Source organism: Stenella coeruleoalba, assembly GCF_951394435.1.
Source record: "Stenella coeruleoalba genome assembly, chromosome: 4".
In the NCBI taxonomy this organism is placed as follows: Eukaryota; Metazoa; Chordata; class Mammalia; order Artiodactyla; family Delphinidae; genus Stenella; species Stenella coeruleoalba.
Genome location: NC_137149.1, coordinates 579,883 through 604,756, shown reverse-complemented (window position 1 = coordinate 604,756; position 24,874 = coordinate 579,883). Strand labels below are relative to the sequence as shown.

The following is a 24,874-nucleotide window of genomic DNA, read 5'->3' as shown; positions in this document are numbered from 1 at the left end:
AGCAGTCAAGGCCCAGTGGGATCCAGGCAGGTGGGGCCTGGCAGGTTCAGAGCAGGTGCGTGTGCATGTGTAGGGCAAGTGGGGCCTTGGGGGTTCTCAGCAAGTGCGTGTGCTCATTCGGGCAGGAGGCGCCTGGTGTGTGCGGGTAGGTGCCTGCGCGGTTGCCGGGAAGGCGCGGCCAGCGGGGGCGGGGGAGCCTGGCGGCCGGGCGGGGCGGGCGGGCGCGGCTTGCAGCCGCCCGCGTGGTCCTGCGCGGCGCCCGCGCCTGGAAACAGGAGACCGCCGCGCCGGAAGCCCCGCCCGCGCGCGCGCCCTGTCCCCGCCCGGTGGAGCGGCTGCTGGCGCGGCGCGGCGGCTCGGCACGGCGGCGCCCGGGCGCAGGCGAGCGGGCGGAGCAGCGGACGGCGCCCAGGCCGCCCCACGCGCCGGGCTCGCGGCGGAGCGCTCCGGACTCGTCGGGGCCCGCGGCCGCCCGCGCCTTTCAATGGGCAGCTCGCACTTGCTCAACAAGGGCCTGCCGCTCGGTAAGGCCGCGCGCGCGCATTTCCGGCCGCGGGGGCGGGGCGGGGCGGGGCCGCGGGGGCGGGCGGGGCGGGCGCGGGCCCCGGCTTTTGTGTGCGAGTGCGCGTGCGCGCCGGCGTCCGCGCGCCGGCGCCCGGGGGCGGGGCCGGGGGGCGGGACCGAGGGAGCGCCGTGCGCGTGCGCGTGCTGCTGCGTGCGCGTGCGCCGCCGCCCCGCCCGCGCAGGTGGCACAAAGGGGCGCGGGGGCCTCGGGACCCCCGCAGCCGGGACCTCGCACTCGGTGCGCAAGTTCCGGCGGCCCGTCCGTCCTAAGGGCCGGGCTGGCCGGGTCCCCGCTGACGGGGCCCCGCAGGGAGGACGGGCGCGCCGGTGACCCCGCGTCCTTCGGGGCCGGACCTCGGACCGCAGCCGGGGGACGTGCGGGGCCGCAGCCTCGGACCCGAACCGGCCTCTCTGCGGGGCCGCGGCGCCGGGTCTTCCCGCAGGCGATCTTTACTCGTTTTTGAAGTGACGTTTTTGAAATGAAATGACCGTTTTGAGATCTTTACTCGTTTTGAAATGACAGAAGTGATGCGTCAGCTGGGAGGCGCGCCGTTCCCGCTCACCCGGCAGAGGTGGCGGCAGGGCGCCCTTTTCTTTATGAGTCCGTTTCCACCTGAGTAACGGGACAGGTGTGACCCGCTTCCGTTTGTCCCCAGGCACCTTGTGCCCTTCCTGTTTTGAAAGGTGTCAGGAACAGGCGTTCTCCGTGCCCTGGGTAGCTCTGGGGGCCCTGAGCCTGGGGCTGGGGGTCGCCACGGGTGGTGTTGGTTTGCCGGCCGCTGCCCTACGCCCCCGTCAGGCCACTTCCGTGTCATGCCCACCTGTTTTTCCACCCTTGCACAGCCCCAGCTTCTCCGGGCTTCCAGCCACCGGGCTGGGGCCTCCTCATGGTAGGGGTGCATCCTGTCGGCAGGGGAGGGCCCCCACCCTCAGCTTCCAGCGCCACCACCCTGCCGCTGGGGCCTGCAGGTCGGGGCCCCAGGCTCCGAGGCCTGTGGAGGGAGGAGCTGCCGCGGCACCTGAGCCGCGGGTTTGGACGGAGCTTTCTCTGGCTGGTGCCTGCTTGTCCCGGAAGGGTGCAGCGGCCCTGGGCTTGCCGGGAGGACGGCCTTTAGCTGGCAGCCTCTTAAGCCGGGAACCTGGCCGGGGCAGCCCCTTTCTCGTGATGCTCTTCTTCGTGGTTGGTTAGGACAGGTTGCTCTCGGGAAGTGGGATGGCTTTCTTCCGGGTGCTCTGAGTTGAGTAGCACGAGGGTAAGCCCCTCACCCAGCTCCCCCTTCTCTGGGTGGCTGGAGAGTTGGCTCGCACAAAGGGGGTCCAGAGCCGGGACTGCCGGTCGTATCCCATGGGGGCGTCCTCCACCTGTCCAGGACCCCCCCACTTTTCAAGAGAAACAACTTTATTTCTATAAAAGCATACACAGGCAAATACTCAGGAGAAAGCCAGTTCCCAGCAGTGTGGACGTCTGGGATGCCCTGTGGGTCAGTGTAGCCTGTCTACTCCTGAATGGGGCAGCATCTTTCAGCCTCTGGGGGAGTGACCACAGCAGCCAAGAGCACAGAATTGTCCCTGGGGGAATCCCAGCTGAGCCCCTGACCAACACTGATTTCTCTGTGTCATGTCTGTAAAGTGGGGATGGAGCGTGTGAAGAGGTGGGATCACATGAGTGAGCGTGTGCCAGGTGTTGGAGATGGAGGGACAGGGCCGGGGGCGGGGCTGAGGGACAGGGTCTCCACACAGCAGCTGTGAAACCTCACTCTGGAAGGTAGGAAGGTGACATTCCCTAAGTTACGGTGGCATCATGATGAATCCGCCCCAACCTGCGTTCTTTCGACGTGGATGACGTTCTCGTTTCCGGGATTCTGAGCATCACGAAGGTAGCAGAACACGCACGCACGTGGGCGTACATGAAGATGGTGAAAGAGGTGAACGCGCGTGGGGCAGTCTTGGTGACGCATCCTCGCCTCTTGTCACGGTTTTTATCTAGCACGTGTGTGGGGCATCTTTTGGTTTCCGAGGAGTTGCGAAGTTGAGGCTGACTCTGGCTGGTGGTCCTGCTGGAGGTTTTACGTGGCCACGCGTTGCCTGCGGGAGCGCCTCGGCCTTGGCTGCAGGGGCTCAGCGCCCACCCCAGCCAGACTCTGCCCAGGGCACACGGCGGACCCCGGCCAGACGGCTGGGCTGTGGGCAGCGGGGCGAGCTGGAGACGGCGGGCTGCTGCTGGCTCTTCAGGCAGAGTGACGCGGGGGCAGGCGCGGGGCCGCCCTTGGGTCCTCGGGTTCCTGTCTCGGGAGGTGGCTTTCCAGAGGGCATGCCTGCTGGTCAAGCTGGAGGGCCGGTGCTGGCTTCACACAGGAGGGTGGGGAGGTGGCAGGGGCAGCGGCCGCCAGCGGTGCCAAGGAGTTTGCCTTTCCTGCTGCTGAGCGGTGCGCGTGACAGGCCCCGGCTGCGGTGACGGGGCTCTGCGGCGCGCCGGCCAGAGGCCTGGTGGAGTAAGGAGAGCACACCCTCGCCGTGGGCCCCAGGGAGACCGGCCTGGCCGTTGGACGGGCCGTGGGGCCAGAGACCCTGTCCGTGGCTGCCGCGTTTGGGGCCTGGGTTGGGCGGGGCAGTTACTGGGGCTGGAGAGGAGCAGAGGCCGTTCTGGGGGTGAGTTCTGGGTGCGCTGAGCTTATGATGCTCATCTGTGCTGTGGAAGGAGGCGGGAGCTGGCCCGGGACCCTGACCCGGTGCTCAGGGCGTGGTGTGGCCGAGGGCCGGGTTCTCGGGAAGCCTGGGCTTCCTGCAGGCCCTGGTGCCAGGGATGCGCCGTGATGGGTCTGGGGGGCTCAGCGACTCGGGTGACCCCAGAGCGTGCCAGCTGCAGCCCCTGGACCCTCCGAGGGTAGCCCCACACTGGGGAGCCGTGGCCGAGGACGCGTCTTAGGTGCGTGGTGGGGGAGGGGAGGAGGGCCGCGCGGCCAGCGTGTAGAGCTGGGCAGGAGGGAGCGCGAAGACGGTGCCCGAGTGTCCACATCCCCCCATGCGGCTCCCCGTCGTTGGCGTCTTCCCTTGGCGTGGAATGCAAGTCGCAGCCCAAGTCCCCTTTCGTCCTTTCCTGTCCCTCTTGCTGCTGCGTGGTGAGGCTCAAGGGAAGTGTCGACCGGTCCTAGGGTCTGGGCGGGGAGTTAGGGCAGCCGCCTGCCAGGCCTTCAGCAAGCGCCCTCCTGTCGGGCCCGAGCTGGGTGGCGGCTGGCACGGACGTCCTCTTTGGCCCCGCAGGTCTGGCCGCCGCCCGCTCCCGGCGTTTGCCCGGGAGCCGGGACAGCCCAGGGCCGCGGCGCTGCCCGCTCTGGCACGGGCTTCCTCTGCGCAGCCGCGCTGGCCCCTGCGTTCCCCTCCCCCCTTTACCGAGCCGCTGGGTTACGGGCACGCACTGCCTCTGCCCGTGGCGGGCGCCTGGCGCCTCTGGCGTGGGCTAGAGCCGTCTGTGCGCCAGGCTGGTCGTCAGAAATCCCTCCCTTCCCACGTGCTCGCTGGGTGCCCCCGGAAGCCTGTCCTGGCAGAGCTCGTGTTCTGGCCGTATGGCCCCAGTGGTCAGCCGGCACCCACGTCCATCCCTGAGCAGAAACTGGGCGGGCAGGAGGAGACCAGGGAAGCTGGGGGTGGTGGGAGGAGGTGAGGCCGGGAGTGTCACGTGTTGGAAGTGCGGGGCCGTGGCCCCTGGCAGGTGCTCCCGGCAGCAGGTGCCACCCTGACAGCACCTCTGCGTGGTTGGTGAGCAGGTGCGGGGAGAGCGGGGGGTGCTGGAGAGGGTCCAAGTGAGGACGGGACGGGCCCTCCTGCGCCCAGAGCCCCGGGTCTGGGGCTGACCAGGGAGGGCGTCTGGACACCCGGGAACCTGGGGCCAGCCTCACGCCCTCGGGAGATGACCCGTCTGCTCCTCGGCTGTCCCATCGCTGAGGGGACAGAGTCTCCGTCCTGACAGGTGTCCTGGCTGCCAGCCACCCGCTCCCCAGGGTGGCCCCTCACGGTCACTGAGGTCACCAAGGGGCTGGGGCCGTCCCTGACGTATCTGGTCCCCCGAGTTTCTTTGCAAGGAGCCGGCCCTGCGTCCCACCCTCCCAGATGGGGTCCAGTTTCTAGTAAGGGGGAGGGGCAGGTGTGTCTGGAATCTGGCCGGGGGGCTTCCGGCCAGAACCCCGTCCCTGCCACGCCCCCGGCCACGAACCGAGCCCCTGGCTCACCTGGTGGGGGAGGGGTGCAGACCCTTGTGGCTCCCGAGAGACAGGCGGGTGAGTAGAGGGCAGGAGCCCCTGAGACTCGTCCAGTCAGCACAGGGCCGGGGGGCCAGGCTGGTGGCACTGCACCCACCGGACGCGTGGGACGTGGCCTGCGTGCCACCCCCAGGGTCCACGCCTGTTGGCCACGGGCCTTGCTCTCTCTAGCCATCCTTCACTCCCTCTTTAAGCGGGGGGCTGTTCCCTCGGAGGGCAGAAGGCCTCCTGTAGTTCCTGTGCAGGGTGTTTGGGGCAGCGGTGGCTGTAGGAGGTGGCTTGGTGGCCCTGAGGTCCCTGGGGCTACCTGCTGGCCTGCTCTGGGCTTAACCGTGACCCTCCCCTCCCCTGGCCTGAGCTTGTCCACCCTCCAGCACACCCCCTGCTGCCCTGTGCGTCCAGGGGCTCTCCCGTCGGTGTCTTGAGCAATGAAGTCACTTACGGGGCTTCTGTTTGGCTTATTTGTAGAAACGAGGTGCAGCTTAGCGTTTTCACCCATGAGCGTCCCCAGCACGAGCCCAGAAGCTTCTTGCGACTATGGTCTTGCTGTTATTTCAAGCACAATTGGACGGTTGGATCCCTGTGTCTCAGCCACTGCTGGACGCTGCCGTCCTGCCCACAGGGCACTGGGGCCGGGGAGGGGAGAGCCAGACTCACCCAGTCTGTCTGCAGTGCCCACCAGAGGTCGCCTCCTGTCTGCACGTTGGGCCTGAGACCTGCCCAGGGCCCTGCGTCTGTGCAGGCTGGCCTCTGAGGCCCGCCAGCTGCTCCGGGCAGGCACCCACCACCCCCATGGGGTAGCAGGGCTTCCTTTTGAGACCAAAGCAAAGCTTCCTTTTGAGACCATTTTCACAGAAGGATTGGTGGGCGGTGGACATGGGAGAGCCCAGGGGTCCAGGTTGTTTCACCAGGGCTGGGAAGACGCAGTGCTGGGCCGCACTTGAGGCCTGTGAGCCCCGGGCCCTCGGGGGACAGGGAACCGTCTTGGCCGTTGGCATGTAGCGGGCGTGTAGGGGCGCTGCTGGCTGGTGGGAGCGCGAGTGAGCCAGGGAAGGCCCGGCTGGGCACTGTCCTGCTTCCCAGTGCAGCTGGCCCTGGTTACTCCAGGGTTTAGGGAGGGGACTGAAGCAGTCCTCGTGACCAGACGGCCGGCTGTGACTTCTCTGGGGTTTCCATCACCTGCACACACTGTCTCCCGTGTGGTTCCCGGGGGCCCTCGGGTAGGAGGGCAAGGCGCCTAGGTCAGCCTGACTCGGCTGTGCGGAGCTGACTGCCGCGGTGCTTTGCTGTGCTGCCCCTGCAGTTTAGAATGAGTTTGGGGCCGACTTTGGAAGAGACGATGGGATCAGTGGGGCCTGGGTTGCAGGTGTTTGAGGTCCTGGAGCTCGCTCTCCTGCCTCTGCAGCGGGGGTGCCCACCCCGGCGGCGGTGTGGTCGGTCAGCGGGAGCGAGGCTGGGGCCCCAGAGCCAGCGAGACCGCAAGCGAGGCAGCGTCCTTGCCGCCCGGCCCGGCACCCCACCCCCGTCGCCGTTCCCGATCCCCTCCTGTGAGAATCAGGGTAGGAAAGTGAGGAGGGCCTGAGGACTGGCACTGAGGGTCCCTGAGGTGCTGGGGGTGTCGTCCTGTCCTGGGGCCGTGTCTGGGGTGTGGGGTGACACCTGCTGCCTTACGGCTCGCTGAGTACGGTTTCTACCGGAGGAAGTTAGATCAAAGGAGCCTCTGCTGTTTGCAGGTGGAAGTGTTCCGATTCCTCGTGTTTGGTGATTCCGGAGGGGAGCGTGGCTGCATGGGGGGGGGGGGGCCCGGCGTGAGTTGCGGGAGCTCTGGTAGCGCGACCCCTTGGGCACGAGTCCCCTCGCGGCGGGGCTGCTGTCCACGCTGCGTGGCCCGGGAAGCAGAGCGGGTGCGGCGGGACGGGGACCTGGGCCGGGGCGTCGTGACCCCCGCCTGTGGGAGCGCGGGGGCCTTGGCGCACGTGGCCGCACGGGGCTGAGAGGGGCCGAGGCCGCCTGGGAGCCGGCGGGGAGGTCGGTTCGGGTGCTAGCCCCCCCTGGGTGGCAGGCACTGAGGGCCGCCGCTGGCCCGTGGCTGCAGGCTGCCCCCAGCCCTGCCGCCCGTGTCCTGGGGTCGTGGGCTGTGTCTGGCTGGCCGGCTGGAGCTTTTCAGGAGCGGCTGGCCAGTCCCCGCAGCTGAGCCGGATCAGGGAGGGCTCGGGTGTGCCCGAGGTGTGGGTCATGACCAGGTCGTCCTGGCCGCCGGGAACGGCTGGGCAGCTCTCTGGGAAGGACTGCACCTGAATCTGGCCCCGGTCCCGGGACCCCGCCTGGGGGGCTCGGGGGTGCGGTACAGGAAGCGTCCAGGTCAGGGTCTGTGTCCCGGGGCCCTTTCCCCCAGCGGCCTGTGCCCCGTCACGGACCCAGGAAGCGATGGGCCCCGTGAGATAGGAGCTTGCGGAACTGGCCACAGACCCGCTTTCTGGGCCGTCCTGTCCCCAGGCCTCCCAGCTAGTGCACACGGTGGCATCCGGGCGGGCTCCCGGGTACGTGGCGGCGACCTTCGGGGTGAGCCTCTTGCCTCTGCGTCCGAGCCGTGGCCCCGCCGGTCACTCCCACGCAGGGCCGGGCCTGGTTCCAGGTAGGTCCCAGCCCGGCAGCCACGGGCTTGGGGTCAAGGTGCAGGGAAGCCCCTCCTCCATGGACCTGAGGTTCGTGAGTCTAGTTGACCCTCAGTGGTGTTTAACGTGTCTCTTGTGTTTAATTTTTAGTCAGACTTTGACCCGGCGTGGGCTTCAGTGGTCGCCGTGGACGGGAGCCTAGGAGCTTTGGTTCGAGACAATTAAAGACGTGGGATGAGGATCCAGTGACAGGACGCGGTTCTGCAGGGGGCTTCTGAAGATAGACGCTTTGAACAGTCGAATTCATGGTCGTGGAAGCCGAGCCCATATTAAGAGATGTCAGGTTGGTCGGGGCTCGGGAGAGTGAGGCCGCCGAGGCCGGTGTCCCCGCGGCCGTGGAGGAGGCGCTGCTCCGGGGCCCCCTGCGTGTGCTGGGGTTAGGACAGGGGCGTCCCGAGGGGGCGAGTCGCCCGGGCCAGCGAGGCCTCGGTCGGGCCTCACGTTTGCCGTGGGGTTTGCTTCTGTCGAGGGTGTCGAGGGAGGGGCGCCCGGCCAGGCTGCAGGTCAGCGCGGGGTTTCTCGGGGCGTTCCCGTGGACACGCTGCGGTTGGCAGCCCTCCCGGTCGCAGTGCCCTCCGTTGGGGCTTCCCGTCCTCTCTGACCGCTGGGCGCTTCAGACGAGGCTCTGCAGGCGCCTTTCAGCTAAGACACCTTCGCAGACCCGGAGGGCTCGGTTTCTTGCGGTCGCGTGGATCGATGTTGGGCAAAGTTCCAGCTGAGTGAGGCTGGGAGCGGGTGTTTGTCACGCGCTAAAATGAGTAACATCTTTAAGTGAGATGTCGCTGTTCTCCCAGTGGAGCTGGAGAGACCAGGGCACCGTCTGCACAGGACTCCCGCCGTCGCACCACAGACAGAGGGGGCCTGGACGCTCTGCTCGTGACGCGGGGGGAGGTGACCAGGGAGGTCCTGGCCTTTGGACCCCACGCCAGGAGCCCTCCCGGCGGTCTTGGCGCCTTTGCCGCCGGTCCTGACGGCCGTGCGCTCTCGTGGGTGGTGGGCGCTGGCGGGCCGCCGCGGAACCCACACCCGGTTCTCGTCCTGCACCGCACGCGCCGGCTGCCACGTCCCAGGGCGAGCCTTGCGGGGCCATGGTGAGGGGGCGGGCTGGTGCGGCCCCCACTGTCTCGCGTGTCACCTGTGAAGCCCTACCGTCTCCACCTGGGCCTCGTGTGGAGGGAGTGAGTGTTTAATCATTCTTCGCTGTCTCATTTTGGGGCGGTGAGGGGTTCTGGCCTTCTTCCCGTGTCCTGACCCTGTTCTACCCTTACACTGTTTCTTGCTCCTCAAACCTACAAGCAGAGGCGACGCTGGTGCTGGGTGGGTCCCTGCCGGGTTTTTGGGTGGCAACACCACAGCATCGAGTGCAAGAGAAACGTCGGGTGCGTCCCCGAGCCCATCGTTCCAACCTGCGTGTCTGGACGCCAGCTGGAGCGCGGGGCTGCCAGGGCCTCTGCATCCTTGAGGCCCTGATCCGTGGAGGGGGGCAGTCACCACCGTCGGTGTCCACTCAGGTGGCACTGAGCTGTGGCAAACATCAGTGTGTTTTCCTTCCTGGTTTTTAACTTATTTTTGACAAAGATCCTGGTGGCTGGACACGTAGAATTGGAAGTCCTTGGGGTGGGCTGAGGTTTCAGCGGGGGCTGTGCTGCCGCGGGAAGCTGAGCGTCCGGCCCTGTCGTTGCAGGCGTCCGACCTCCGATCATGAACGGGCCCCTGCACCCCCGGCCCCTGGTGGCACTGCTGGACGGCCGGGACTGCACGGTGGAGATGCCCATCCTGAAGGACGTGGCCACAGTGGCCTTCTGTGACGCACAGTCCACACAGGAGATCCACGAGAAGGTACCACGGGCGGGGGCGGGGAGGTGGGGAGCCGTGGCCTCGCCAGCGCTGAGGCAGGTGTCGCAGGGTTCCTGCCGGAGTGGGCAGGTGTGGCGCTGCCCTCACCACCTGGCCTGTCGGGAGGCGGGGGTGGGATGTCTCCATTATAACCAGTTCTTTCCCAGAAAGTGGCATCTGGGGACGTGGCTGCGGTGGACGGTGCTGGGGGCGGGCATGCTGCACCACCATCACCTGACGACTCAGGCCGCGGCAGTCGCCGGGACGCCCTGAGCCTGTGCCACGCGGTTCGCAGCTCTCAGCTTCCCTGGGACAGGAAGTATGTTAACCTGGTTTCTGTTTGTAGTCACAGCCAACCGGGTACTTCAGAAGCACCTTTCCCCTGAGTCAGTGAGGAAGCTGGACCGAGGTTTATAAAACCAAGGTGCTTCGGAGACCAACAGGGTCAGGAGAGGCCCCGATGCCGCAGGGGTGGACAGGTCGTGCTCGCCGGGCCGGGGCGTCAGCTGTGCCGGAAGAGGCGGCTGAGAGGCCAGGGCGGCTCTGGCAGCCTCATGGGCTGGTGAGGTTGGAGCCCCGCTGGACCCTGGCCCTGGGCTGGACCCTTGGAGAAAGGACGAGCTGGGGCCAGATGCACCCTCACATGTCCCCCCACCGGCCCCGCAACGTCCACATCAAGCCTTGAACTTGGATCACAGGCGCCCCTGTGCCCTCCGCTCAGGTGGCTGGCAGAGACAAGGGAGAACGGCACTCTTTACGGGAAGAGCCCGTAGGCCTGGGCCCCCAGTTGTCTCTGCAGACCACCTCCTAGCACAACGTTCAGCGCACAGTCGAAGATAACAAGATAGTAGGAGAAGAAAGAACTGAGCAAAACCAGCAGAGACAAAGGACTAGAGGGACCCACGGGGCCGGCGGGGTGTCTGCTGCTACCAGCACAGCGTGAAAACCAAGCCTGAGCACTGCAAGGGAGCCGAGAGCAGAAGACGTGACGACGGCAGAGGCTTCGGGGGAGTTTTTAGAAGATCTAGGAGCAGAAACAGCGAAGCTGAAAGTGAGAGCTCACTGGGCAGACTCGACAGCCACCTGGGTCAGCGGCAGGACGGAGGCTTGGGGTGCGGGGCCCGGTGGGGAGCCAGCCTCTGACACAAGTCTCAGGGACCGAGGGGAGGGGATGGGCCGCGGGCAGAATTGGATGAGGAAAAGGCTGACGACGGTCCAGAGCCGAGGGGAGGCAGCAGTAAGCGGGTGAGAGAAGTGCGGCGGCGTGCACGCCCGGGCCGCCCCTCCGGGAACTCGGGCCGGCGGCTGCCCAAAGCTGAGCAGGTGCGGGCCACCTGGCTGGCCGCCCCAGTGCCGGCATTTCCCCCCGAGAAGCGGAGCACACGTCCACTCAGACACCTCCCGCGAGCCCCCCAGCAGCTTCGTTCCTCGGGGCCGGAAGCAGAGGGAACCAGGTGGCCTTCCGCCTGGCACGGGTACCGAGGAGCCCCACTGGGCAGAGCAGGAAGGGTGAGCCACGGGCACCGGCGTCGGCCGGGCCAGAGCAGCCAGCTCTTCAGGGTCACGGGCGTCGTCACTCTGGCCAGCCACCGTGACGGGGCCGGCAAAGGGGACCGAGGTGCCGGGTTCAGGTGCCGCTAACGCGGGGGTGTCCCTGTGGCGACGGCAGTCCTGCTTTCTGTGTCCTGTTGTGAGGCGGCTGCTTGAACAGACCCACGGTGAAGTTCCACAGAACAGCACACAAGCAAGGACAAGACGGCCAAGGGCACCTGGCGCACAGATTACCTCCCGGGCGCAGGCTCGCTGCCCACCACGGGCCGGGCCAGGGGACGCGGGATCCCCCTCGTTGGCAGCATCTTGTGAACCTTACACCGCTTCAAACTGAAAAGATACTTTTTAAAAAAACAGTAGTGGAATGAAAAAGAGATATACCGAGAGAAAGTTTAAAAACTGTAAGCAGTACTAAAACAAGTTTTGCCAGTAAATTTGAAAACTGAGACAAAACGTGTTTTTTTCAGAACTGTAACTTACCAAAACTATTTCAACAAGTTAATATAAAACCCAGGGCTTCCCTGGTGGCGCAGTGGTTGAGAGTCTGCCTGCCAATGCAGGGGACCCAGGTTCGAGCCCTGGTCCGGGAGGATCCCACATGCCACATAGCAACTAAGTCCGTGCGCCACAACTACTGAGCCTGCGCGTCTGGAGCCCGTTGTCCGCAACAAGAGAGGCCGCGACAGTGAGAGGCCCGCGCACCGCCATGAAGGGTGGCCCCCGCTCGCCGCAACTGGAGAAAGCCCTCGCACAGAAACGAAGACTCAACACAGCCATAAATAAATAAATAAAGGAATGAATGAATGTTGACAGACCCCTGGGGAGGGGCATAGGGCCCTCAGAGCCCCCCCCAACGGGCAGGCGGCGTCCCCCCCGAGCCCTACGCCTCCTGACACCCACGGGAAGCCACAGAAAGGCCTTGCCTGCCAGAGAAGAACAGGCAGAAAAAGTGTCCTGGGGACGGAATTTTATGCTCCTGACAGAAGAGACGTTAGGACTGTGTAATTGGGGTCCTTAGGCCTGAGGTGACGCCTGATTGTACACCAGGCAGGACGCAGTGAGAAAGGAACCACAGGAGAACTAGAGGGAGCTCCTGGAAACTAAAATGAGAGCGGAAGGTTTAAACCTCAATAGGAAGCTCACAAGACACAGTCAGGGGAAGCCCAGAGGAAAGATGCAAGCGATGAGGAGCGAGGAGAGATTCGTAGACTCCGTGGGGGTGCCGGGCCCAGCTGGCCAGTGCAGCCGCTCTCGGGAACTTCCCGTTCCCCATCCCGGGCAAGCACTTCCTTCCCCCTCTTTGCTGCCAGGGGTGGCCAGATGACTAAGTGCAGCCAGGGAGAGGACAGCAGCCTTTGTGTGCAGAGCCACCTTCCCTCTTTCTGCTGGCTGGAAACCAGATGTGATGGCTGGAGCCTGGGCAGCCACCCAGACCACAAAAGGAATCCGTGTGGAGCCAGGGGAGCCTGGGAATGGCGGGGCAGCAAGACAGGAGCCCAGGACCCTGGTGGCTCTGGAGCTGACACGGGGTCCGTGGACCACCTGGCTGCAGGCTTTGGCCTAGAAGGGAAGTATCAGCCTGTCTTACGCGTCACGTCTGATCAGGGGTTTCTACCTCCTCACAGCTGGTTGGACGTCCATCCGACGTTATTTGAGCGTTAAGGAGGAGAGGCTGACGTTTTCGCCACAACACGAGGAAAACTACCAAAGCTGAACAGAGGCTCCCGGGCTCCTGCCACGAACCCAGCATGAGTGTCGGGGGCCCGAGAGGCCCTGCCATTCAGGATCCAGATTTCACCAGCGTCAGGGGTGGGGGACGAGAACCGGAGCGGCCCCAGCTGGGCGCGTCAAAGCCCCTGAGAGGAGGGTTTTAGCCAGGCTCGCTCGCCCGCCCACGCGCGGGGCCGGCGGAGGCGTTTCTCCCCTCCGCCGCTCTCTCCGAAGCTCCTCAGAGATCAGGTGCCCGTGAGGTGGAGGGGGCCGTGGAAAAGGAAGACCTGGGGTCCCGTTGAGGGGCCGGGCCAGGGTGGGAGTGACACGGGGACGCGCCTGGGGTTCCAGGGGCACCAGCGGGGGCCTCGTTGGAGTGAAGCGCCCAGTCCCAGGAGGGAGGCGCCGAGGCCGGGTAAGACATGAAGTAAAATCCAGGGGAAACGCAGAAACAGGCATTGCAGCCAGCGGGGGGGTGGCTCCCAGTCGGTGGGACCTGAGGACCCTGGAGGCAGAGAGGACTGGTCAGCCCACGAGCCCTGGGGATGCTGGCCAGCACCTTCGTGCGCGGCCGCCGTCACCAAGAGTGAGAGGGGCGTCTGAGGGGAGCGTGTTTGCCCTGGTCAGGACAGGACCAAACGTGGGCAGTTCTGCAGAAAGCACGGCGTGGGAAGGAGGGGCATCCGCGTACAAGGCGGTCACAACAGTCTCCCTGCAAGAGAAATCACACACAACAGGAAGTGAGGGGGCGAAGGAGACGCGACTGCAGTGCGTGTAACAGTCGGGGGGGAAGAGCTGAAATACTCAGACTCCTCAACCCACAGGAGAAAGATCCCAGTGGGAAGTGGGCACGGGAGGGGGGGTGTGGACAGAGCAGGTGACACTGCCCCCCCGCCCCCCCCAGGGGCAGCCGGGCTGTCAGCTTGCAGGTCTGGGTGGCGCTCCAGCAGGCCTGTGGGAACCTGTCTGCGGTCTTCAGCCCGCTGTCCCTCTACCTGGGCCTCCTGTCATCGGGAAAGCCCTCGAGCCGTCTGCGTGGCCTCTCACAGAACATGTCCATCTGGAAAGATGAGAAGTCGCTGAGGGTGGGTGTGTGTGTGAGTGTGTGTGTGTGAGAGAGAGTGATGCTGGGAGGGGAGACTCGGGCCGAGGCGGCGCCCTGAGTGTGTGTGTGTGTGTGTGAGATGCTGGGAGGGGAGACTCGGGCTGAGGAGGTGCCCTGAGTGTGTGTGTGTGTCTGTGTGTGTATCTGTGTGTGTGATGCTGGGAGGGGAGACTCGGGCCGAGGAGGCGCCCTGACCGGTGGCCTGCCTCTGGTGTGGTGCCCAGTGAGTACCCCTCAGGCCCTCTGCTCTGAGCGCCTGGCCAGGTGGGCTGCGTTTCTTCCTGTGGACCTGAGGACGCCAGGTCACTGACTAGCTGGTGACACAGCAGGTAGAGGCTGGCAGCAGTGGACGCTGGGAGGTCAGTGCCACACCGGGGGTGTCACGGCCACTTTGCAACCAGGAAAGGGGTCAGGAGCCAGCAGGAGCGTGGACCTGGAGTCTGGACGGGGCAGCGTGGTGCCCCTGCAGTGCTCTCTTCCTGTAGCTGGTACAGGGTGGGCGCTGCTCTGAGGGGAGCCCGGGCTCCCCTCTGAGAACACTTCTCCGGGTACCCTGGGATTCGAGAGACGCTCGGTAGAAGGACCAGGCGTGAAAAAAATAATTTACCCAGAAACGTACCTGGGTGACTGAGTCACACCCAGAAATGCAAGTGAAAGCTGAAATAACAGTTCCAGTCGGCGTGCGTCACACGGAGTATTTGGACGTTGGGAATGCCTGGTACTGGGCGGTCGGTGCCGATGGGCAGACTGTGCCCCGGGGGCAGCGGCAGCAAGACTGGAGCCTGAAGAGGGTCTGCAGGGATCCGCTCACTTCTCACCTCAAGGAAACAAGCAAACGTGGGGTTTTGCTGCAGCACAGCCAGCGCTGGAAGCCACACAGTCTCTCCAGCTTTAGAAACGTTCAGACCGTCGTGGACCATCCCTGCTTAAAAGTGCAGCCCGGGGGCTTCCCTGGTGGCACAGTGGCTGGGAGTCCGCCTGCCGATGCGGGGGACACGGGCTCGTGCCCCGGCCCAGGAGGATCCCGCGTGGCGCAGAGCGGCTGGGCCCATGAGCCATGGCCGCTGAGCCTGCGCGTCCAGAGCCTGTGCTCCGCAGCGGGAGAGGCCGCAGCGGTGAGAGGCCCGCGTACCGCAAAAAAAAAACAAAAAAAGTGCAGCCCAGGACACTTAAGGACCACAGCTGGGTGCAATGCTCAGGAAAAGCTGGCCCTGCACACGCGCCTGAGCCGCGAGGACCACCTGCCCCGCCCCGCCTGCCCACAGCCCATCCGCACGCCCGTTGTAGCCGAGGGCCCCACGGGCGTCCAGCTGATACATCTGCCCCTGTGTCCGGGGCAGCCCCTCCCAGTGCCGGCAGGGACGTGTCCGTCTCTCTGGTTCTAGCATCCAGCCGTGCCGGACAACGCGGGCACCAACAGATCTCTGTCTGCATGCAGCCTGCCCCCCAGCTCCTGCCCACCTGCCCCAAGGGGGCCCTCCTCAGCAGCTCTCGTCCACACAGCACAGGGCGGCCAGAGGGGCCTTCGGGGGGAACCGCCAGCCGAGCCCTTCCCTCTCCCCTGCACCTGCCCGTGGCCTTAGCCATGTCCACTGCCCTGTATCTTCCTGCCCACTCTCCCCACGTGCCCCTGCTTAATGTCCTCTGCTGCTGCTCTGCTGTCACACGTCAGGCCTCACCCCGTCCACACCGGGTCCCGTCGAGTCACGGCACCGGAAGTCTGCGCCTGCGTCTGTGGCCCTCCCAGGAGGTCAGGGAAGCTGTCAGGACTCGGGCATGATCCAGCCGGTCCATTCACACGCCCACTGGCAGCCCCCTGCTCCCGGAGCTGAGCTTCCTAGATCTTCTGAGCTGGGGCCAGAGTGGGGCTGGCAGCGCCCCGTCGCCTCCTTGCAGGGTCAGGGGCCCAGGACCCCCTGCGCTGCTTCCCAGCTGCCCTTACCTTGGTCCTTTCTGTGAGGTCCCCTGTGGCCGTGTCCTCCAGGCCACCGCAGGCAGCAGGAGGGGAACGGAGGCCAGGCCAGCCTCAGAGGAAACTGAGTTCCGGGTGGTCACGTGTCCGGCTGGGACCAGGGCTCAGTCATCGTAGAAGGGGCGAGCCGGGGCCGTTAGCAGTCTCCCCGGGGCTGCAGTCCCCTGCCCTGCGTCCCACGCTCAGAGCCCGCTCCACCCCGCTTACTGCGTCAGCCACGGGCCAGCTGCTGCCTCAGCTCACATGTGGCCCCTTGTGGTCCACCAGCCTCTGTCGCCCTGGGGGACCCAGGGTGAGCACTGGAAGCTCGGTCCAGAGGGGGGCCCGCAGACACATCGTCATGGGTTCCCAGCGGACTCTGTTTCACTGAATTTGAGACGTCATTGATTATAACGTCCCGTTAGGGAGGAGTAAACCTCGTTCCCAAGTACGGCAGGATTTGGATTACATGATGCGTTGGAACGGGGTGGGCCTGCTCCGCAGACCCTGCCTTTGGGCCCAGAGATGGCAGACCATGCGTCCTTGGCCTTGGCCAGACTGCGTCCCGCTGCGGACCGGGCTCACGGTCCTGGGCTGTGGCCCCGCTTTCCTCGACCCGCGCTCCCCGCCCCCACCCCCCAGGAGCGAGGTGCGTCACACGTTGGTGGGCCCGGCCCCGGCAGAGCTTATGGACTTAAGCTGGCAGGTGGGTGGGGGGGGTCTCCTCGAGGGGGGTCGTGGGCGGGGCTCTGCACGGGGCGCGATGGTGGGCGGACGTCGCCCACGGGGAGGTCTGTGCGCTTGGCAGCAACCTGCCCGCGTGGGCCTCGCCTGGAACAGACTCACCGCGACACGCGGGCCGCCCCCAGGTGTCCTGGAGCCCCGCACTTCGGGGCGACGGCCCCGGCCACGCTCCGACGGGTGCAGAGACAGAGCTGGCGGGCCCCTCCTGCGGGCTGCAGCTGGCTAGGCCCACCTTAGGCGCAGGCGCGCCCGGAGCGCGTACCCGACCTTGACGCCCCTCCCAGTGGTGGGCGGGGGCTGGGGGGAGGCGGCCCCCCAGGTCCGCGGCGCGGTGGATAGTGCGCAGGGGCTGCGGCTGCTCCCTGCTCCTTTCTGGGGGGTGACCCTCCAACCCTGGGCCGTGCAGGGCGGACCTGGAGGCCGGGCTCTGTGCACGGTGACGGCGGGGTCGGCACATCAGCCCTCTCCCCATTTGAAAGGGGTGCCCTGCTCACTGCGGCACGTTCACTGTCCCCAGGGACTTATCCGACGCTCCGAGCGCATTGCGGCCTTGCGGCCGCTCCTGTTCTAGCAACGGTGTGTCAAAGTGGCCGCTGGCTTCTCATCCTATCGGCGGGGTCTGGAGGGCTCGGGTGCGCCGGGTCCTCCCAGCGCCAGGTGTTTGTCGTCTGTCGTAGCGCCTGGTGCCCAAGGAGAAGGCAGCCCCCGCCCACCCCCCTGCGTCAGGCAGGCAGAGCGCCGTCCCTTGTGTCGACCGGGGCAGGGACCTTCGGTGTGCTTCGCGCGTTTGCTGATCTGTCATATTCGGGTCACTGCAGGCCGCTCACATGGGGATCGGGCACCTTCCCCCTGAGAGGGCCTGCCATGCGCACCGGAGGGAAGGCCGCTCGGGTGGGAACCTGCTGGAGCCCTGGGACTTGCCTAGCGGGGGCCGCGCTTGGGGGGAGTGCCCGCGTGGCTTCTCCCGCAGCGGCACCGGCTCACGTGCCCCCTTCACTGCAGGTGCTGAACGAGGCCGTTGGGGCGCTGATGTATCACACCATCACGCTGACCAGGGAGGACCTGGAGAAGTTCAAGGCGCTGCGGATAATCGTGCGAATCGGCAGCGGCTTTGACAACATCGACATCAAGTCAGCTGGGGACTTAGGTAGGACGGACTTGGATTCTTCTTTTTGCAACTCTGCGCACTGCTCCCTTGGTGTGACCTCATCACGTTTTGTCTGTTGGTTTTACTGGGAAGAGGAGAGTCCCGTTGCAGCCGACTGCCTGGTTGGAGGTGGCCTGGAGGCCGGCAGCGTGTGGGCCCCACGCCAGCTCCCCTCAGGCAGGTGCAGGGTGGCAGCAGCATCTCTCAGAAAGCCCCCGGGCGTTGTGGGCGGCGTGTCCGCCGCCCTCCTGCACTGCCTCCTGGGGACCGCGGGGAAGGGACATCAGCCCGGGGTGGGGGGGCGGCCAGCACATCTGTGTCGGGGTTTGCGCGGCCCTGTGCACGAGACTTGCTGGGAAAGGAGGTTTGTGTTGTGATTTAGGACGCGTGGGAGCGTGTACACACAGGTGTGTGACACACTCACGGAAATAGATTGCAGCATGCTTCTCCGGGTGCAGTGTTCAGCCTCTTGTGACGTTCTGGTCTAGTCTCTCCATATCCTCTGTGTTGGTCACGGCGTAAGGGCAGGTCAGGACGCGCCCTGCCACGGCCCGCGGTCACCGACGGCAGCCTCAGACTTGCAGCGTGAAAACGGCTCCCGCTGTCGGCTGCCACGCGTCCCAGGGTTCATTCTGCTCTGCCAGCCCAGCTCCCTCACCCCGCTATCACCTGTCCCCAGGAAGGCACCGCGGTGTCAGGCTGCGGTCTGGGCACTTTTCGAGCTGGGCCGCCCTCCGGGCCTCGTCCCCGTTCGCGGAGCGGGTCCTCGTTGCCTCGCGATTTCACGGGCTGGGGCTCCGTCCTTCGTCCAGGGACAGTCTGGGGCGTGCTGTGCGGTCATCCCTGCCAGACCTCCGCAGGGCCTGGTCCTCTGTCAGGCGGCAGCCTTGTTCCCGAGTGTGACGGGGCCTCCAGCTCTGTTGTCGCTCGGTCTCCCCTGCGTGATCTCTTGACCCTGTCTTAACGTTTTGTCGCAAGCCGAGCTGGGGGTGGGGGGGGCGGGGCCCGGGGAGGGGTGGCCTGGCCAAAACCCCTTTCCAGAAGGTTCAGTGGCAAGTGGTCCAGGAGGAGCAGAAGCAGGTGTGGGCATCCGCCCAGGTGGCCTCTTTCTCTTCTGTCCCCCACCCTGTCTGCCCACTGGACCCATGGGTGGCTTTCCCACACGGCACGGGGCAGGTAACCTGCATCTGTCTCCTAGCATCCTGGGGCAGGGACGTGAGGCCCAGGACCGTGCTAGCGACTGCCCCGCGTATCTCGTGTCCGCAGGCATCGCCGTCTGCAACGTGCCGGCCGCGTCCGTGGAGGAGACCGCCGACTCCACCCTGTGCCACATCCTGAACCTCTACCGCAGGACCACGTGGCTGCACCAGGCGCTCCGGGAAGGCACGCGGGTCCAGAGCGTCGAGCAGATCCGAGAGGTGGCTTCCGGAGCCGCCAGGATCCGCGGGGAGACCTTGGGCATCATCGGGCTAGGTGCGATGGCTTTCGGCCCCGTGCGCAGGCTCTGTGGACCCTGAGGCTGGGGCTGCGCTATGCTGCTAGCGCGTGGTCCCCAGCCAGGGGACAGCGTGGGGCTGAGGGGTCTCTGCCCCAGAGACTGTGCTGGTCCTTCTCCACCCCGGGAGCACCTAGTGGGGCCCACGCACACAACAGATGTTAACTAGGTGCTCTTGGGGTCACACGTGCTCGTGTGGTCACGCACACTCACGCACGCTCGCTCTGCCGTTCCCCTGCCCCGCGACTGAACACACGAGGCCTTCGGGTGGTGGCCGGGCAGGCTGCCCTGAGCCCTGCTCTGGGTGGACGGAGGCTGCTCCCTCCACTCACCCGCTCAGTCGCGTGCCCTGCAGGCCGGTGTCCTGGGCCAGCCCTGGGCCCCTTGCGCTCAGACAGCAAACCAGGGAACGGAGACGTGGGCGGGGGGCGGGGGCAGAGGTGCCGGGGTGGTGCGGGCCTTAGGGCTTGGGGGGGCAGGGGAGGGCAGAGTGGCGGGAGGGGCCTGCCCGTCCACCTGGGCCACCCAGCATGGGCGGGACCGTAGCTCCTTGCAGCCCCATCAGCTGTTTCACAGGTTCTCCACGGCGAAGGCGCCGCCTCGTGCAGCTGTGGGGGAACTGCAGGGCGGAGACGCGCCTGCATTAGCGCCGGGGGTCAGGGTCACGGGCGTCCGTGGGGCACGGGGGTGTCCCTCCCCGACACGACGTGCTGTCCTGCTGGATGTGCACACACACATGCCAGGGCTGGCCAGAGCCCCGTAGCCCCGTGAGTGCCCTGCACCCGGCACCTAGGCCCCCCGCGCCCTCGGCCTGTCTGAGGGCAGGGATGGCCCGGCCACGCGATGGGATGCAGGCCGGGAGGAAGGAGCCAGGATGGGGAGCTGCTGTGCCTGGCCAGTGGGCTTGGGGCGGCCACCTCCAGGCAGTGTCTGTCAAGACACTCAGTGCGGCGGGGACGCCCCAGAGGCTGCGTCTCAACCAGCGCCCGGCGGCCCTGGGGACCACGGCCCCTGGGCACCTGCTCTGGCCCTCCCCACGCCCCTCGGGACTCCGAGAGTCTCTGTTCTGGTTCCCCACCGCCCCAAGCAGAGTGGTCCCCTGAAACCTGTGGCCCGAGTGGCGTAAAGGGAAGAAGCAGCAGCCTTTGGACCCGTGTCGCTCGTGGAGGCCAAGGCCACAGCAGCTCCACACTGAGACACGGAGCGCGGTTCCCGGGGACAGGAGGGGCTCTGTAACGGCACCTGCCAGACACACTGAGCACAATTTCGCTTTTGCCTTTTCTCATAAAAGTGAAAATCCTCCTCGGGTTTCTCTTGGTTCCTGGAACCGGGGACTGACGTCGTAGGGGAAGTGGCTTCAGGCGAGGCCAGCCGAGCGGGGGCTTCCGTGCCAGCGTCGCCCACCGGGCAGTGTGAGTGACTGCTCCGAGGTGCTGGCACCGTGGCGGGTCGGCAGGACCGCTGGGTGCCCGTCCTCCCCGGGCCCTCTGCGCTGGCGCCTTACCAGCCTCCATGGTGTCCCGTGGCCCCAAGCGCAGGGCCCTGGCGTGCCTGCCCACCCCCCCCACCAGCTCCTGGCCTGCGCTGCTCCCCTGCTTTGTCTTCTCGGGAGCCGAGGACAGAGGGCTTCAGCCCCCGGGGCACTGGGGCCTATCCTGACACTGCAGCCCTTGCCTCGCCGCCCCGTGCATCCGCGGGGCCCCCGTCGGCGCTCCCCAGCCCCCCGGAGCCCCGCCCCTTCTCTGCAAAGCCTCGTCCCGCGCACGTCCTGCCGCTGGGCCTCTGGGGGCAGACGCCTCAGGCTCACCCCGGGCAGACGGGGAACCGAGGCGGGGCGGCCAGAGAGGTGCCGCGGTGACACCCTGTCGCCCCCCAGGTCGCGTGGGGCAGGCGGTGGCGCTGCGGGCCAAGGCCTTTGGCTTCAACGTGCTGTTCTACGACCCCTACCTGGCGGACGGCACGGAGCGGGCGCTGGGGCTGCAGCGGGTCAGCACGCTGCAGGACCTGCTCTTCCACAGCGACTGCGTGACCCTGCACTGCGGCCTCAACGAGCACAACCACCACCTCATCAACGACTTCACCGTCAAACAGGTGTGCGGCCCGGGGCCCCCGCCTGCCCGCCACGCCTGCCGGCCACCGGCCACCGCGCGGGCCTGCCACGGGGCCTTCTCTTCCCCGAACCGCGGCACAGGGCCTTTCAAGTGCCCGCGTGCGCAGAGATCTGTGTTGCAGGCGTGCACAGTGTATGCACGTGGGGGCGGGTCAGCTTCGACGATGGTGCCCACCCCACGTGTGTGTGTGCACGTGGGCTTGTACACACGTGTGTGTGCGTGTATTTAAGTGTGGGGCGGCCACTTACATTGATGTGTGCACGTGTACGTGTGGGTGGGCGTGCGTGTACATTCAGTGTGCCCGCCTGGGGCCTCACCTGCTGTCCGCCCCAGGCTCCTGAAGCCCTGGAGAGGGTGAGGCCAGGCACCTTCGTTGGTTCTCACCCAGTGGGTCTGGGTCTCTGGGGGACAGGGCGTGGCCGGGGGCTGTGCGGTCCCCGAGGACTCAGTGGGGCCCGGACAGGCACGAGCTGCCCCGAGCTGGTGGACGGCCACCGGAGCCCCACGACGGGGTGGGCTTAGTTGGGGTGAGATGGGGTCACAAGGAATCCCTCACCGGGGAGCAGGGAAGCCACTTCCTGGCCCGGCGGGGGAGTGTCTTCAGGCCGCACTGTCGTGTCTTCCAGATGAGACAAGGGGCCTTCCTGGTGAACACGGCCCGGGGCGGCCTCGTGGACGAGAAGGCGCTGGCCCAGGCCCTGAAGGAGGGGCGGATCCGCGGTGCGGCCCTGGACGTGCACGAGTCAGAGCCATTCAGGTGCCTGCCGGGGGTGCCCTGGGGTCCCCGAGCCGGCGCTCACCCGCTTACGGCCCGCGCTTGCCTGCGTCCGACCCGGCGGCCACAGCGCCGCGAGGGAGTGGGGCCCCGACGCCCACCACAGCCTGCAGGCCCCGGCCTCGGGCACTGAGATCCCACGTGGGGCAGACCTTCCTCCCTGGCCGAGTTTCAGAGCGGGGGGAGGCCACCACTGTAGGCCAGGACGGCCCAGTCCCCTGCACGTGGTGGGAAGGGCTCAGACCAGGCGTCCTGTTGAGTGCCCGGGGGCACGAGGCGGCTGCCCCCACGTGGCCACGTCAGACGCCTCCCGGCTGAAACGCCCGTCGGGGGCAGCCGGGCAGCTCCAGGCGGGTCTTCACCCTTCCAGGACGGAGCAGTGTCCGGAGGGCCTGGGGTCTGCAGCTCACAGCCACTTGCGGGAGGGGCGGGCAGCATCCCCACCCCCCGTGAAGGCCCCTCCCCACTGCGGTCAGGAGCCCGTGGGCAGGTTTGTCTTTCGGGGGGAGCCACCGAGTCTGGCGGAGGGTGGGGTGTGGCTCCGGGCAGGCGCAGGGCCTCTGACCTCCTGTGTGCCGTGCAGTTTTAGCCAGGGTCCCCTGAAGGACGCGCCCAACCTGATCTGCACCCCACACGCGGCCTGGTACAGCGAGCAGGCCTCCATCGAGATGCGTGAGGAGGCGGCCCGGGAGATCCGGAGAGCCGTCACAGGTGCGCCGGCGGGGGCCCGAGGCCGCGGCGCCTTCTGCGGGGTGGGGGGGGGGGCGTGGCTAGGGAGACGGCCGCCCGGGGCCGGGCGTGGCAGACCCCAAGCACGGAGGGGCCGAGCGCAGCCCGGGCCCTCGCGTCGCGTGTGTGGCGCTCGCTGGCTGTCCTGCTCAGGGTGCCAGCTCGTGGGGTGTTTCCCCCACCTTGTAAAAAGTCACTTGCACGTGTAAGCCTTCCGGGCCTGGCCCTGTCAGCTTCTGACTGAAACCCCCGGGCCAAGCAGGTGGGGTGGGGGGCACTGCTGAGCTGAGATCGGTTGCTTGGGGTTGGGGGTCCCCGAGCTTTGAGGGCAACACTGCCCAGACAGGACCCGGCTGTGCCTAAGGGGAGCGAGTCTGTGGAGACTGCCCGTGTCCCCGGTGGAGCCCCTGCCTCTGGGGTCCCCTTGGCAGCCGCCTGACGCGGGCGCCGTCCCTCCCGTTCTCCCCGACGTCCCCCAGGCCGGATCCCTGACAGTCTGAAGAACTGCGTGAACAAAGACCACCTGGCAGCCGCCACCCACTGGGCCAGTGTGGACCCGGCCGTGGTGCACCCCGAGCTCAACGGGGCCGCCTACAGGTGAGCGGGGGCGGCCTTCAGGGCCCGGTGGGCGTGAGACCGTCTGTCTGGGTGGTGGCCACACAGGGAGTGGGACGGCGTCCCCCAGCAGGCGGCCTTCAGGCGCAGCCCGGGGTCCTGCCCCGCTGGCCTCACCTGCCTCCTTCCTCTCCCAGCAGGTACCCCCCAGGCGTCGTGGGCGTGGCCCCCAGCGGCATCCCCGCCGCAGTCGAAGGCATCGTCCCCAGCGCCATGTCCCTGTCCCACGGCCTGCCCCCCGTGTCCCACCCACCCCACGCGCCTTCTCCCGGCCAAACCGTCAAGCCCGAGGCAGATAGAGACCATGCGAGCGACCAGTTGTAGCCCGGGCAGAGCTCCGCAGCCTGGGCACCGGCCAAGCCCTCGGACAGGTGTGTGCAGGGGCGGCGCCGCAGGCGGCCACGGCCTCCGGGACGGTCCGGGCGCCAGGGGTGAGAGGTGACGCCCTCTCCCCGCATCAGCTGTAGTTGTCCCGTCCCGAGGGCCGGCCGCTGCCGTGTCCTTTGCGTCCCCGCTCAGCAGCGGAAGAGTCAGTAGTTAATTCTATCATGAGTGTCCCCGTCTGTGTACAGTCTTTAGAACGTCGCAAAGGATTTGTTTGCTTAGCTGTCGGCAGGAGAAGCCCGAGGCAGGGCTCAGCGGGTCTGCTTCAGACGTTCTCCCTTTTGTGTGTGGATCGCATCCCGAACCAAGCAGTTGGCAAACTTCTCAGGACAATGAATCCTCCCCGTTTTCTTTTTACGCCACTCAGTGCATTGTTTTTTCTACCTGCTTGTCTTATTTTTAGAATAATTTAGAAAAACAAAACAAAGGCTGTCTTTCCTAACTTTGGCATGAACCCCCCCTGTTCCAAACGAAGACGGCGTCGCTAGCGGTGCAGAGGAGCGCGCGGGCCTCCGTCCCGGGCGGCGGGGCTGCGGCGCCTGGCCGCGCGGTGCCGTCCTGCTGATGTGGTAGGCTAGCAATATTTTGGTTAAAATCATGTTTGTGACCGTAACCATTTGTATGAATTATTTTAAAGAAATAAAAGTCCCAGAAAGAGCCGGCACGCCTAGCATCTGTTTTATCGGCTGCGTCTCACCGGGACACAGGCGGGGTCAGTCCTCTTCTCTCCTAGCGCTGGTGGCCTTGGGGCTGGATGGACGGCCCAGTGAGCCCCGCTGTCACCACAGGAGGGGCGCTGCGGCCTGAGTGCTGGCCTCTGCCACCCCCGCCCTCCGCCCTCGGGCGGCCTTGGACCCGGGCCCCTGGGGGCGGCAGAGACCGCTGGCTCCGGGCTCGCAGGGACGTGCCCAGCGACACCACTTTGTCCTCGTCACGCCGCCGCCTCCGGAAGCCCCGCCGCGCCCGTGGGTCCGGCCGCACCGCGTGGCTGGGATGCGTGGCTGCACTTAGACGGGGGCCTGAGGGCGGGGACGGGGCGCGTCCCTCCTGCCACCTGCCGCAGCAGGTCCCGGGCCCGCCAGCTCCGGCCCCTCGGCCTCTCGCCCCTGGACTCCTCCCTGGGTCCTGCGAGGGCAAACACTCGCTTACGGGAAACTTCTGGGAAAGCGCCTCGGTTTTGCCCACGTGCCCGCCTGGGTGTGGGCACGGAGCCCAGGGCGGGAGCC

At 66.7% G+C, this 24,874-nt stretch overlaps 1 protein-coding gene across 4 annotated transcripts; it reads left to right on the top strand.

Moving 5' to 3' along the window:
- Window positions 1-260: 260 nt before the first annotated feature.
- Window positions 261-24,304, top strand: CTBP1 (C-terminal binding protein 1). 4 transcript variants are annotated; one of them, XM_079920783.1, is made up of 10 exons: window positions 264-524; window positions 7,586-7,778; window positions 9,180-9,334; window positions 17,395-17,539; window positions 18,806-19,012; window positions 20,911-21,125; window positions 21,772-21,902; window positions 22,504-22,631; window positions 23,129-23,246; window positions 23,402-24,304. In XM_079920783.1, exons 2-10 carry the CDS (start codon window positions 7,772-7,774, stop codon window positions 23,586-23,588), a joined length of 1,293 nt encoding a protein of 430 aa, XP_079776909.1. In that variant the 5' UTR covers window positions 264-524; window positions 7,586-7,771; the 3' UTR covers window positions 23,589-24,304. The 4 variants fall into 4 exon arrangements, with proteins under 4 accessions (XP_079776908.1, XP_079776907.1, XP_079776909.1 ...); XM_079920782.1 differs by lacking the exon at window positions 7,586-7,778 and having other exon boundaries at window positions 261-524; window positions 23,405-24,304; XM_079920781.1 differs by lacking the exon at window positions 7,586-7,778 and having other exon boundaries at window positions 262-524.
- The last annotated feature ends 570 nt before the right edge of the window (window positions 24,305-24,874 follow it).